We start from the raw sequence: 14,818 nt of genomic DNA, 5'->3' as shown, positions 1-14,818 counted from the left end.
TGAACAACACAATTTTCAACATAATATAGAAATACCAGAATCCTCTATCGAGTAGGTGAATTTCAAAATTTACCTAATTTTCTATAAAAGTGTTTTATTTTTTTGTTAAAAAGTTGTTGAAACCAGCAACACACCATATGAAAACATACATAGAACCACAAGATCAAAAACGCATCAAACATATACCTCGTTTGGTCAAGGAACTGTGAATATTACGTAATAAAGCTGTTTAACCTATTCGCACTGTCCTATAAATAAAGTCATTAAATAAAAATAATAAAAAAACCTTTTTATAATTGGATAATGGAAGTGGGTAGATTTGAAATACTCGTAGATTTTATCATTCGGCGATGTCATATATGCGTTTTCAATATAATAGTTAGTCGGCCAAAATCTCACGTGATCAACGATCGAGTTAACACCTCATTCTGAAGCCGTGCACAATATACCACACGAATATGGGCAAGAGAAGTAATTTACTATAACTATAAGAAAACTATCGAAAAGGAAATAGTTTTTCACTACTTAGCTCATTTTATAACTAAGCCCAGTTCACTTTTTAATCTCACGCCTCGGATTTTATGACTTCTTCAATCTATTGGTATTAGTATTTTTATGTTATAAAACAATTTTATTTTTCAATAAGATAATAAAAAATAAAGCAATTCAATAAAATAAGATAAATAATTACTTCAGTGTGTTAGCAAAATAAACATCTCCCAAGATAGATTCTTCGTCTCGCAAACGGGTATGTATGAACAACACAAATTTTAACATAATATAGATATACCAGAAACCTCTATTGAGTAGGTGAATTTCAAAACATTTCTAATATTTCATATACGTGTTTTAATTTTAAATAATAAATTGGTGAGACTAATATCACACACATACATATACCCACAAGATCAAAAATTGTTTAATTCATTCCATGAAGACTATATGTTAGACATTAATTATCGTTTTTTCTTAAGTAAGTTTTTTCGATTAAATCTTTTGCTTATATTATTAATTTAAAAAAACATATCTCAGTAATTTCTTCTTTTAAACGTATAACACACAGAGTGTAATTTTTTTTTTATTATCTTTTGTTTTTAATTTTTTGTTTTCTGTTAAAATCAAATATTTGTAGTTTACATTAGCACTTTTAATCTATTTTTATTCCTGATATATATTGTATTATTGCCAGTGCCCCTTATTATAACCTTAAATAAAATGTATACCCACACAGGCCATGCCTTTGTGGAATCTTTTTTATATGAATTTTTTTTTTTGTATTTGTAATTATAAAGTTTTGTGAATTGCAAAAAAAATTAAAACAACGAAAGCATGTAACAAAATCAAACATATACTTTATTTGGTCAAGAAACTGTGAATATTACTGTATAAAGGCGTATAATCTGGTTCCATTGTCCATAAAGTCATTAAATAACGAAACCATGTATTGAAAAGCTATTCATAATTATAATAGATAAAGGTTGTGGGTAGATTTAAAATGCTGAGTATTTTTTTATCATTTGGCCATCTCATATATGCGTTTTCATTATAATAGTTAGTCGACCAAAAATGGATGTGATCAACATTTTGTGCAGTTGTAAGTATGTAAATAGTGCTGTGGTGGTGACGTGTAGTATTGTTTGTATGCTGTTGTAGTAATTGTCCTGATGAAGAGACGGGTACGTCTCAAAACCAGTAGATAAAAAAATCATGGTGAGTGGTTTATACTAATATTACTAACATTTTTGTAAATAAATATTATATAAATGTAATACTTTTCGGATATTAATCTCAGTAGATATTCTACAGTAAATATTTAAATCATTTACTTTGTAAGTTGGTTAGTCATTTTAACATAAATATTTCTTTACAAAAATATAAGTAATGTAAGTATTTAACAACTCAACGAGAGTTTTTGTCTACCGGTTTCGATATATACTAACATTACTAAAAAATATATATATATATATATATATATAAAGGTTTTCAGGCATGTTTTGATACTCTAGAACTGAGTTCGACTATAAAAGTTAACAATAGATTAAAAACTAGAGTGTTCTACCAACGTAAGCAATTATAGCAGTAATAAAATTGAAATATTCTGGATTAGTCTTCTCAGGAATCATCGGGGTGCGCGCCTGTCCATCTTTCAGGCTGCATCAACGCTCCTCGCTGAAAACTGAAAACTATCCTTTCGTAAACTTCGTGATCGCCATTTTCGGTAATATTTTGTTTTCTTTATGAAATTATTATGAGTATAAAACTGTATAAAATAATTTTATTATTTAATACCAAGTGGAAAAAATACGTTAAGGTTTTTTTTAAATTGTGATCCAATTGGATAAATAATACGAATCGGTACCAACCGAAAAAAAAGTTATTTATTTATTTTATTGATACATTCATACGTTATTCTCTTACGTAAAGTATTTTCATCCAGCCGTAGTCCTTTACTAAGCTACAAATATGGTCTACCATAGTTGTCTGAAATAACTTTTACGTTATTTATAATATAATATAAAAATTAAAAATACATATATATTTTATAAAATATTTTATAATATAAAATTGACATATCTACTGTTTTGTCTGTGTTTATTTCTCTACAAGGGTTAAAGTCAATACGTATGTAAGATTTTTTACTGCACTATTTATTATTTATAATATATAGTGGAGTAAAAATTTGTATTTATGTGTATTTATGTATATGTGTGTAAAACAATGAAAATAATTCATTTTGTTTAATTATATTTATATTTCTGTTTAAAAAGGATTAATCTATTATATGAAAACAATTTAAACTTGTCAAACAAAAAATGTACTCTTATTTTCTACATCGTTAAATATAAATTAAATCCTACCCTAGAAATTCAATTAAGTAACGATAAAATTATGAATTTAATATCCTTTACATACGTTATATGAAATTTCTGTATTCAAATGAAATCATACTTTGATTTCCCACGGAAACCGGCATAAGATGAAATATAGAAGGCATAATTATTTTTCCTGTGAAATAAGTTCCGTACCTCAAAAAAGATTCTTTGAGGTAATAAATTGATTTCCCCGGTGCACGGTGATGGAAAATTGAAATGCATACATACATATATCGATGCCTTAGCGCACAAACGTTAAAATTAGTTTTATTTTTATGGAAAAAAAAATCCAGTTTAGTAGAATATTACAATAACATAGATAATAATATTATTTGTTGATTTGGTATTAACTTTGTGGAATGATATGTTGATTATAAAAAATGAAACATTTGTTTTAGACCACTAATTATAATTTATTTAAGTTTTATTTCATTTCACACGATTAGTGCAAAATGAAATAAAAAATTAGTGGTCTAATACAAGTGTGTAAATACTTATTAGACATATTACTTTCACTGACGCAATTATAAAAATTTTAAAAAATACCCACAAATAAAAAATATAAATACGCTTTAATTTTAAGAACATTTGAAATAATGAATTTTCAGCTCACGATTTCAAAAATATCACTTAAAATAAAACTCGTCTCGTATTGAAAAAATTAAAACCAAAAAAAAAGGAAAACCGTTGGAAAAATTATGGCAAGTAAAACTGAGAAATTATGTGAAATAAAAAATATCATACATTTATGACATCTCCATATAGATGAATATAGAGGTCTGGATATTTACTGATCTTATGACCTGTCGAAGGCTGGTAAAATAATCACTTTGCATCCATCAAAAATGTATAATTAACTTCCATGTGGATAAATCCGGATTAGTGGAAAAAGTATTTGGAACACTCAAAATATTGTGAAAAAATATCATCGCTGTGATTTTTAGGACGTAAAAAAAGGTTTTCGGTTGAAGATTTTTAATTTTCTAGTATACCCATACTAGCTCTTACTCGTGTAAATTATACGCTATCAATACGTGAAAATTATCATGTATGCGTTATTCTTCAAACTCTTATCCGCATCCAATGGTTCATAGGGCACTGCATCCCATCGACTCAATGTAATCTTAATCGTTAATTACATGGAGGTAGAGTGATCAGCCTTCATGTACCAGTCCAAGGTTAAATTAAATAAGTACGAGAGTGAAAGGCACTTATATTTATATTGACCCCACTTCGGGAATCGAATTCAGGACTTCCAGCACGATAGATGAACGCACTAACCGTTCTACTACGGAGGTGAACAAAACATACGTATACCTAATATAATCGGATATACAATACGCAATCAAATAATTGTATAGACATTTATCTTCCTATATTTATAAGAGGTGACTAATGTTTTCCCAACTATTTATATCATCGATTTTAAGTAATACAACAACAAAAATTATTACGAGAATGACGATAAGTAAACATATTATGTATTCTGAATTATAACTATCATTTTACTTCTCTGTGGAACAATCCTTGTGTACCAGATTTCATTGTTTCTTTTGAACGTGATAAAATAAGTAATTATGTACATAAATTAGTCATTTGTTTAAAATTGTCATTGAAGTTTTTACGATGAGAATCTTTAAACAGAGCATCTCAATTTATCTAAATATTTAAGCTCTCATCATGGTTATCTATTAAGTAAATTTAAAAAAAAATTAAATAAACATATACATATATATATATATATATATATATATATATATATATATATATATATATATATATATATATATATATATATATATATATATATATATATATATATATATATATATATATATATATATATATATATATATATATATATATATATATATATATATATATATATATATATATATATATATATATATATATATATGTATATATATATATATATATATATATATATATATATATATATATATATATATATATATAATATATATATATATATATATATATATATATATATATATATATATATATATATATATATATATATATATATATATATATATATATATATATATATATATATATATATATATATAAATACACATATATATATATATAAATATATATATATATATATATATATATATATATATATATATATATATATATATATATATATATATATAAATATATATATATATATATTTATATATATATATATATATATATATATATATATATATATATATATGTATATATGTATATATATATATATATATATATATATATATATATATATATATATATATGTATATATGTATATATATATATACATAAATATATATATATATTTATATATATATATATATATATATATATATTTATATGTATATATATATATATATATATATATATATATATATATATATATATATATATATATATATATATATATATATATATATATATATATATATAAATATATATATATATATATATATATATATATATATATATATATATATATATATATATATATATATATATATATATATATATATATATATATATATATATATATATATATATATATATATATATATATATATATATATATATATATATATATATATATATATATATATATATATATATATATATATATATATATATATATATATATATATATATATATATATATATAAATATATATGTATATATATATATATATATATATATATATATATATATATATATATATATATATATTTATCTTATATATATATATATATATATATATATATATATATATATATATATATATATATATATATATATATATATATATATATATATATATTTCCAAGAAATTGAGTGCGGTTGTCAATCATAGTAGAATTGGTGAATATTACACGTGTATAAAGTGTTCACTTAAACCAGCCTAAGACGGTCGTAAGCCCTGTAAATACCCAGACTTCCATATTCTTCTTTATGTTATAAGAATTTATGGTATTTACGAGTACCAAGTAAAACAATTTATTAATTTTTAAAGGGTAATATTTGTGTCTTATTATTTAAACAAATATTTCAACTTCACGCTATTTCTGTGAGCCTAAGCGGCTCATTATTAGAAAAAGGTATCAAATTGTGGTAGAGTGGACCACAACCCGACACGAATTCATATTTATGACACAGGTCACACGAGTACCTCTATTTTATTTTGCCTTATAACTGATTTTCCCTGTGACTGATAAATTACGTTAACTAACGCTAAATCCCTGGCTATGATTCCAATCTCTTGATGCGAAATGACCGTAATCCGGTGGTATTAATTTAGCTCCAAACATTGGGAATCATTGTTCGTGTCCAAGTAGTAAACCAATCACTGCATCGTTATCAGAAGGGTCAACAAAGCAGGATGTCGGATCGGCAAACACGACAGTGTACATTGAAGCCTCTTACATTACGGTACGTGAAGAGGTTATACGTACTGCCAACCTACGTACCTTCATTCTACGTGCATCCGTACATCTACGTAGCGTACACGCTATACGTCGGCGTCTCGCTTTCGATAACTAAACATGTTTACATAGTGTCTTGTAAGTGTTTCAAAGTGAGCATATATCATATTTTAAATTATTATTATATTTAAAAATTAATATACAGATGTTTAGAACATTTTGAGTGTGTCCAAATACTTGTTCACAAATCTGGATTATCTCCAATTATAGGAGTTAATTTTCATATTATTTTTTGACATCTCATAAAAGATGAAAAAGAATATGGAAGTCTGGGCATACCTATTATTGTAAGAGTTAATTTTCATATTATTTTTTGACATCTAATCAAAGATGAAGAAGAATAATGGGTAGAATTGGTGAATGTTACACGTGTGTAAAGTGATCACTTAATCCAGCCTATGACGGTAGTCAGCCCAGACTTTCATATTCTTCTTCATCTTTTATGACATGTCAAAAAATAATTAAAAAAAATAATATGCAGGTGTTGTTGATATTTGGCTTATTTTTGGTATTAGTAGAACTTAGTGGACATGCATTTGACTACATTTATTTTTTTTTAGTTTCTCTACAACTCCCCCTAGAAAAAAATATACCAACTCAATAAGTGGAGATATTTTTTTTAATAAATTTGCATTTTACTTTACCTTAACTTGTGTTTTTTTTTATTAAAATAAAAATGATTACTTCTATGATATGAAAAAATTAACTTTCGTTTGGTCGATCTGAAAATTTTAAAATTATTTTAAAACCTTATTAAGTTTTACTTGCAAGTACCTGGTCGGGCTAGAGTCACAAGGTAGTGGATCTTTTCTATACAAAAAAAAAACGTTACCACACATATAACACATTTATATATGTACATATATGACAATATATGTCCAGTAGGATCGCACAAATTACACATATTACATACAGTAGAGCATTTTTGTTCGCAGTTATTTTCATAAATTTAATCTAAAATTTATGCAATGCGCTCAAGATATGAAAAAGGTTAATTTCGGAAGGATTGCATTTTTATTGATTTATTCACAAAAATTATTAAATACTTGTAACCCGTTAAACGGTGAATAGTACAAGTATAAAACTCAGCGAGCATATGCACGCTTACAAAATAGAAATAAAACTGTCCCAAACTGTAATCCCATGTAAATGCCAGTTACGACAGTTTTTGTGCAGAGCAAAGTTTACACATGGTAAAATAAAGTAGTTTAGTGATGGTGAGTTGGGCGACCGTGCTAGCGGTCCCTGGTTCGATTCCCAGAGGGGTTTTAATAAATTTTAGTATTTTTCACTTTATTATTTTTACAAAATCACCTTGAACTATATGAAGAGGCGAGCGTTTTTGCCTAGAATTTTCACTCATTAATTACATGAAATTATAGTAACTTTAAACATAAAGAGTAAATCCAATCACGAGTAGACATAGTCTATGTATCTTAAAAAGTTGAAGCCTGAGTAGGGTCATGATAAGCGGTGTTGCATAAGCCGTAGCTAGATTTCAGAGTCATTTAGACGTCAGGGAATTAAAAATAAAACTATATGAAGAGCGGGTCTGATGACTTTGCCTTAATATAACTAATGATCAAAATAATACTGCTTTCCTGTATCATCGTGTGGGGATAGTAAACAATGCAGGGGTGGGCTGCCAATTTTTTTACAAGGGTTGGGGGAGGGGGAGGAGGGAGGGGGAGGAGGGGGGGGGAGGTGTGTCATTTTGTTTTTACCATCTAAAATACGTAAAAATAAAAAATACGTAATATGCACATCAATCGACAAATTATAGAACAATAAAGAAAATTTGCACGACAAGGCAACAAAGTTAATGTTTCATAATACATTTAAACTAACCACTAAAATTTCATTTATCTAGGTACTGAAAATTTATTTCTCTTAATTTAACTATGGGCTCGCTGGTCCGAGTCGAACTTAACAAGGGACTCGCGCGAGCCCCTCCGAGCCCCCTGCAGCCCACCGCTGAAACAATGTGTGATAAATATTTCAACAAAAATAAATCATTTGATTACGCAACATTTTCAGTTTTTCCAAACATTTGTTCACAATTCTGGGAATCCTCCATTTAGGAGTTATTTTTACATTTCTTTGACATCTCAATAGAGAGGTAGAAGAATATGGGTGTCTGGATATTTACACGGCTTATAGCCTGTCATGGGCTTGTTAAGTGATCACTTTATACACGTTTGATATGGGTAAAATGGTGAATGTTGCATTGTGTAAAGTAATCACTTAACCAGCCCACGACATGTCATAAACGCTGTAAATAATCAGACTTCTATATTCTTATTCATCTTCGATGAAATGCCAATAAAATATTTAATTACATTTTATTTTTGAAGTATCTAACTAAAATGGGAGAAAACCACTTTTAGCGAGATGTTATAAAAATATGTTCAATCTCTAGTTATGTTTATTTGCAAATCCATTCGTAAATTAAATTATTTTCTTTGAACAAAATATTGAAAACACCAAATAAATAAGCTATTTAATTCTAATAGGTTTTAACCTGCGCTTTTAAGCCTTTATTTAGGTGAAAGAAATAATTTCTTTGAATCCAAGATAACTATGTGAAATTTCACACCAAATGAACAAAAAATCATTTTCGTACGATAAGTCGACAACTCATGACCAAATAAATTAAAAGCTTTTTAAAATCAAAAGTAATGAAAAATAACTTTAAATAAATATTATTTTTTATTTCATATTTTTTTCCACAAATATATCAAATTGCCTTTCGAAGCAAATCCTCCAGCCAAAACTAGGTTACACAATAAAACGTACTTAAGAATTTTAACTATCCTTATAGTTTATGTAATATACACAGAAAAAGTTCAAAGTAAACACCCGTTAAGCCCTTTCTATCCAGAAAGCTGTTCGGACCGAAATTGATCCACTTACAATATTCTGATTGTGCTCAAAACTTCGAAAAAATCTCTATAGAGACAAAGAAGCTATCAAGATACTGTATGAAAATAATAATGAATATGGGGCATTCGCGGGTTCCATTCCCGCTTATTGTGGTTTGAATTCAATAAATAATTCTTTCCAATTAATCTATATTTCAAGTAATTTCCGGTAATTTATATTTCAAATTAAAATTTTCTATCCTTACTACCTTACCTACTGACAAGCCTCTAAATATAAAATAATGATATTACGGGTTATTGCTTTTATAACTTTTATGAGAAATCTGTATCATCTTACTTTTATTTATTTTTGCAGGTGACATCTGTTGAGCACTAGCCACGAAATTCATCTGAGACACGAACCGATTTAAACTACATTACTTCTGAGGGGTACCGCTAGATGGGATCACTGTCAAAAATGGTTTCCTGCGTGAAATTTGATTTATTTATCATTATGATATTCCAAATTCTTCTAATAATTACATATGGATTCCTAACGGACTACGACAAGGCTGCAGATGCCTCCATCAAAAGGACGAAACAGAGTGAAATGAATTCAAGTTATGCTAGTAAGTATAAAAATAAATATATATTTTAACCCAGTGGTTCCAAATCTTTTTATCGCTACGTACCGACCAACGTTTGGTAATTTTACACTTTTTTTATGAAGGGAGAGTGTTCATTATTTATTATTTATATTTAAGATTGTTTCAATTGATTCATTTTTATTTTATTTTATTTAAACGTGGCTTTAAAATAAAACACAGTTTCAATAAAAATATTTAAAAAGTGATTTAACATTTAAACTCACTAGCTCGCTAAATGAATGAGTACCCTTAGCTTGTTTCTTTGCAACAGAACTGTTTCATCTGGGGTTAATAGGAGACAATGAAAGTGTTGGTTATGTCCTGTTTATTCCGTTTTTTATTTTGGTTTCTGTCACTGCATAAAAGCTTATTTCACACATATTGGATGATGGGATTGGCAAAAGGGATTTAAGTGGTGTTGTGGGAATCTCAGGATTCTGACTTTAATCCAGAACACCGGGTGAATTGTCGTCTCAATCGTAGTTTTTATAACTCAACGCCATTTGACTCACGGACCGGTTCTAGTCCGCGAACTGAGGGTTGTAGATCACTGTTTTGACTGATTAATACCCTCAAATATAAGGTTTCTCTTCGTTGAGATACGTTCGGATGTGCCACCGTTATCGAATGAGGTGTCCCAAGGGGTTTCTTTATATCTCCCGATATTCGAAAAAAAAACAAAACGAAGGATACTGAGAATCTGAACAAAGAAGAGTGTGAATTCCCCTTAAATCCCAACGAGAACTGAAAATATCCTGAAACTTCGTTAAAAACTTAAATGAATTTCTTTCCCTAAAAAAATAGGGCCCTGAAAACCTGAATAAAATCGACCCTTGTTTTGTACTGACTCTTTTATATAAAATAAAATTCACCTCAAACATAATATCAAGGATGTCTTTAAATAATATTTACAGCAAAATTTTTACGATGACTAATTAAATCATATAAATGTAATGAATTACTTTTTTTTACGATTCCATTTCATTCACTCCTTTCAACAACGTCATATATAAAAAATCGTCAATTTTCAGTTGTGAATGTTTTCGGAATGCTCAGAAAATGTACTATATCCCAGCAAAAGCGGCATATTTTAAACTTGATATTTACCCGCTACAGGGCAGAAAGTGTTGTATTTGCATTTTGAAGAAAAGGTATTGTTTTATTATTTATTTAAATGTACTTAATATTTTTCAAATGGATAAAAAACTTCAGGTTCTACCTAAAAACATCTGTTGCACAGTAAAAAGTTCAATAAGTGGCTTGATATTTATTTTTAATACATTTTATTGTGTTATTAAACTTTAAAAACGATCTCCTGAAAAATCCAGTTTTTTTATAAATGACTTTGTTGTAAGGAGTGAGCGATTTAATTCAGAAGCATATTGAAATGAGAATTTAAAAGTCTGAACATGTGATTTTTTAATACCTAACGTTAAAATGACTCTGAAATCTAGCTACGTCTTATGCAACACTGCGTATCATGGCCCTACTTAGTCACTTTGGCCCTACAAATCTGGGTTCTCCACATAGGAGCTATAATATTTAACATTTTTTTGGAGACGAGATTGATCATATGTGGTATATATGTACTTCCATAGACTTCCAAAATTTAAGTAGTGTGGTTGTAAATCAATGCTACACGTGTGTAAAGTAATCACTTAACTAGCCTATGACAGGATATTTTCCGTTATCTATAATTGTCAACAATAATATTTTATTTATTTATATAGATATCTCGAGTGAGTCCTAATGTTTGTTCACAAATTCTGTCTTGTACCCTACTTAAAAATTATTTTTTATAAAAAGATATTCAACCCAAAATTTGTTGTTTTTTTTTGCAAACCAAAAGTGAACGAAATTAAAATATTGTGAATATTTTTAAATTGAATTTCACAATTACGTATGATTCATTTATTGAACATATATTTTATTCTCGAATTTTAATACAGCAGAGATGTAAATACACCAACAGGGTATATCCGGTTATCCGGAAATAAGAAAATAAAATGCGCCCACAATTCTGAACCTGTACAACTGTTCTTATGGAGCGCATAAATTTAACGAGACAATGTTTGCGGCGAGATTTCCCTAGCGCCGGCCCTACCTTCAAAACTTCCGCTTATTTGTTCGAAGAGGAACAAAGATTATAAGATATATGTAAAAATAGATAAATAAAAATAGTTTCTTTTGTTCCTTCCCTATATATACAGCAAACCCCCCTACTACGTTGAGATAGGTACCGCGTTATCGGAGGAATTTTTTTAAATATTTTTTTATTATTATTATTTACACAAATATTTCAATTTCACACTCTCGGTTATTAGTCTGACTTAAGAGTCCGCGGTACTAACCGCGGGACCACAGCCCGATTTCATTCATTCAAACCCTAATCCGCACCCGATGATGCATAGGGCTCTGCATCATATAAACGCAGTCTTATCTTGATCATTAACATATGAAGGAAAGGTGATCAGCCCTCCGCTTCAGGTACTAGTCCAGGGTGGTATTGAATAAACATTAGAGTGAAAAATCACTTTTTTATTTGACCACCCTGGGAACTGAACCTGGGACCTCCGGTACGGTAGCTGAGCGTGCTGACCATTTATAAACAGAGGCGGATAGGGGTTTTAAGGGGTTGATATTTGGAATTGTATTTTTACATTTTAAGTAGGGGAAATGACTGAAATGAGTCATTTAAAATTAAAATACAGATTTAATTCATTAAACCTTTATTAAGTTCCCTCCGATAACGCGGTACCTATTTCTGCGTTATAGGGGGGTTTACAGTAATGTATTCGAGAAAACGAAGATACAGAATATCGTTTTGCTTACTTGGGACTTCGTTCAGTTGCAGACGCGTTTGTCAAGCACAATATTACAATAAAATATAATAATTCAAGTCGTGATAACATTGTGTTGAATAATTCGACTAAATTAAAATAATCATAAATTAGTTATGAAATTTTATTTTAATTTTGACAAATTCATTTTTCGTCGTTTTGTCATTTTTCATTTTACGCAAAATCATTTGGAATTTAATATATTTTATTGAAAAAAAATCGCGAGTGTAATTTTATAATTTTTTAATAAATAAACAACGTTTTTCGCAGTTATTTTATAAAATTACTACTTGCTTACTTCAGCCTTATTCGTGTGCCCAGTATTGAACAAAGGCCTCCCTCTTGGACTTCCACAGTTCTCTATTGGAAGCGACTCTCTTCCAGTGCAGGCCCTACACTTTTGTAAAACTAAGGGTTTTATATTTTTTGAATTTATACTCTATAATAATGGAGTCGACAAATGTACGCGCACGCACGTTTCACCAAAATAACAGGGCTACATGGAACCGAATACAAATGTTGAAAATGACGATCTGCTGTGGATTTATTCAAGCTGCCATGTTAGTGATATTTGTGGGGCTCGTGGAATACACACCTTCAACTAGAGGGGAGCCTAGACAATATGAAATTCTAGAAAACACTACCAATTTGATGGGTAAAATTATTTGAATGTTTTGATTATAGTTTTAATATTATTTCAATATTATATTTTAACCCTATTCGTGAATCACGTCGTTCTTTCTTGGTTCCCCCTTCAACGCCTTTCCTTTTTTTCCTTTTAAACATAAATGTACATAAACATACATATAAATTCATCTGTAAATTCATATACGTACTTTTGAAAAAATGGCATAAGTCTCTCTATTCATATTGCAATTAATAATAAATTATTTTTTTCTTGATACTTATACACAAGCATTACCTGCCCTCTATCACCAGTATCACTATTCTGTTTTGGTTGGTTGGAAGATATTGCTTCTTAGCAATAAGCCCACATATATATTTATAATCTAAACAAGAAGATTTTAATAAATAAATTATAATTGTGTAGGGTTATAGCAACGCATATTACAATTTCATAAAAGTTTCTGCTTAAAAAAACCTACTAACAAAACAAATTGATGTCGTTGAAGAAATAATATACAGTAGATTTTTTGAATTGTACATAATATAAATAAAACTTTGAATAGAGATTTTAAAATAAATCACAAAAAACGTATTGACTTTTATAATAAACGCTATCCGTTTTATTTTTCAGTGTTTCAGGATATCCATGTCATGATTTTCATTGGTTTTGGTTTTCTTATGACTTTTCTCAAACGATATGGATACAGCGCTGTTGGGTTCAACCTCCTTTTGGCAGCCCTCATGATTCAGTGGGCCATCATCTGCAGAGGGTTTTTCACGATGGACGATGGGAAGATTCTTGTTAGCCTTAAAACCCTAATAGGTGAGTTTTGCAAAAGCAAACATGCAGTGCATATATTCCTTATTAATTTTCCCCGAAAAATCAATTTAACTATAGAGTATATATTTATTGTAGATATCATAAACAAAAAGTTGATATCGATATTGTAGATGTCGCAAAACATCTAAAATCATTGTACGTAAACGAGTGGTAGCTTAATAAAAATAATAAAAAAATATCGGGATGTAGGATTTCATTTGCTTTAACTGAATTTGACGCACCATTCACACTTTTTTAAATTTATTTATCAATTTTTCTGTCCCTGGAAAACACTATCTGTTCCGTAATTTTTCCATTTACTAATATTTTACACCCATATATTCATTATTCTTCTCATTAAAAAACCACGACTTCAAAAAGCCAGATTTTTACTATTCCTTTCATTCAAAAACCATCTCAGTTTCTTTCAAAACTAGATTATACATCTTTAGGGCTTTTTTTACCAAAAAGTCCCGGAACTCACTACATGTCAAGCTTTTTACTTTTTTTTCTAATCTGATATATACTATAATACCTTAGTTTATTATTTTGTTTAATTGTATAAATAAAGATTGTAATAACGTAGTGCAAACATTGTTTCGTCTAATTGTTTATTAAAATAAAATAAAATATCC

The 14,818-nt window shown here is 28.1% G+C and overlaps 1 protein-coding gene across 4 annotated transcripts in view; it reads left to right on the top strand.

Moving 5' to 3' along the window:
- The first annotated feature begins 726 nt into the window (after positions 1–726).
- Positions 727–14,818, top strand: part of LOC148299803 (ammonium transporter Rh type A-like) — a 30,987-nt gene continuing 16,895 nt past the window's right edge. The window contains exons 1-4 of one of the 4 annotated variants that reach the window (XM_088275655.1): positions 727–748; positions 2,108–2,218; positions 9,626–9,878; positions 13,995–14,186. In XM_088275655.1, coding sequence (XP_088131781.1) covers positions 9,710–9,878; positions 13,995–14,186 — 361 coding nt within the window. In that variant the 5' untranslated portion in view covers positions 727–748; positions 2,108–2,218; positions 9,626–9,709. Of the gene's footprint in view, positions 749–2,090; positions 2,219–6,304; positions 6,481–9,625; positions 9,879–13,994; positions 14,187–14,818 lie in introns of those variants that run through there. The other 3 variants (XM_088275654.1, XM_088275657.1, XM_088275658.1) reach the window with 3 other exon arrangements.

This window comes from Brachycentrus maculatus, unplaced genomic scaffold (genome assembly GCF_059751285.1).
Source record: "Brachycentrus maculatus isolate JH-2025_06_01 unplaced genomic scaffold, ASM5975128v1 h1tg000937l, whole genome shotgun sequence".
NCBI classification, from domain to species: domain Eukaryota; kingdom Metazoa; phylum Arthropoda; class Insecta; order Trichoptera; family Brachycentridae; genus Brachycentrus; species Brachycentrus maculatus.
Note: the sequence above shows the minus strand (reverse complement) of the source record. Positions and strands in the feature narration are given on the sequence as shown.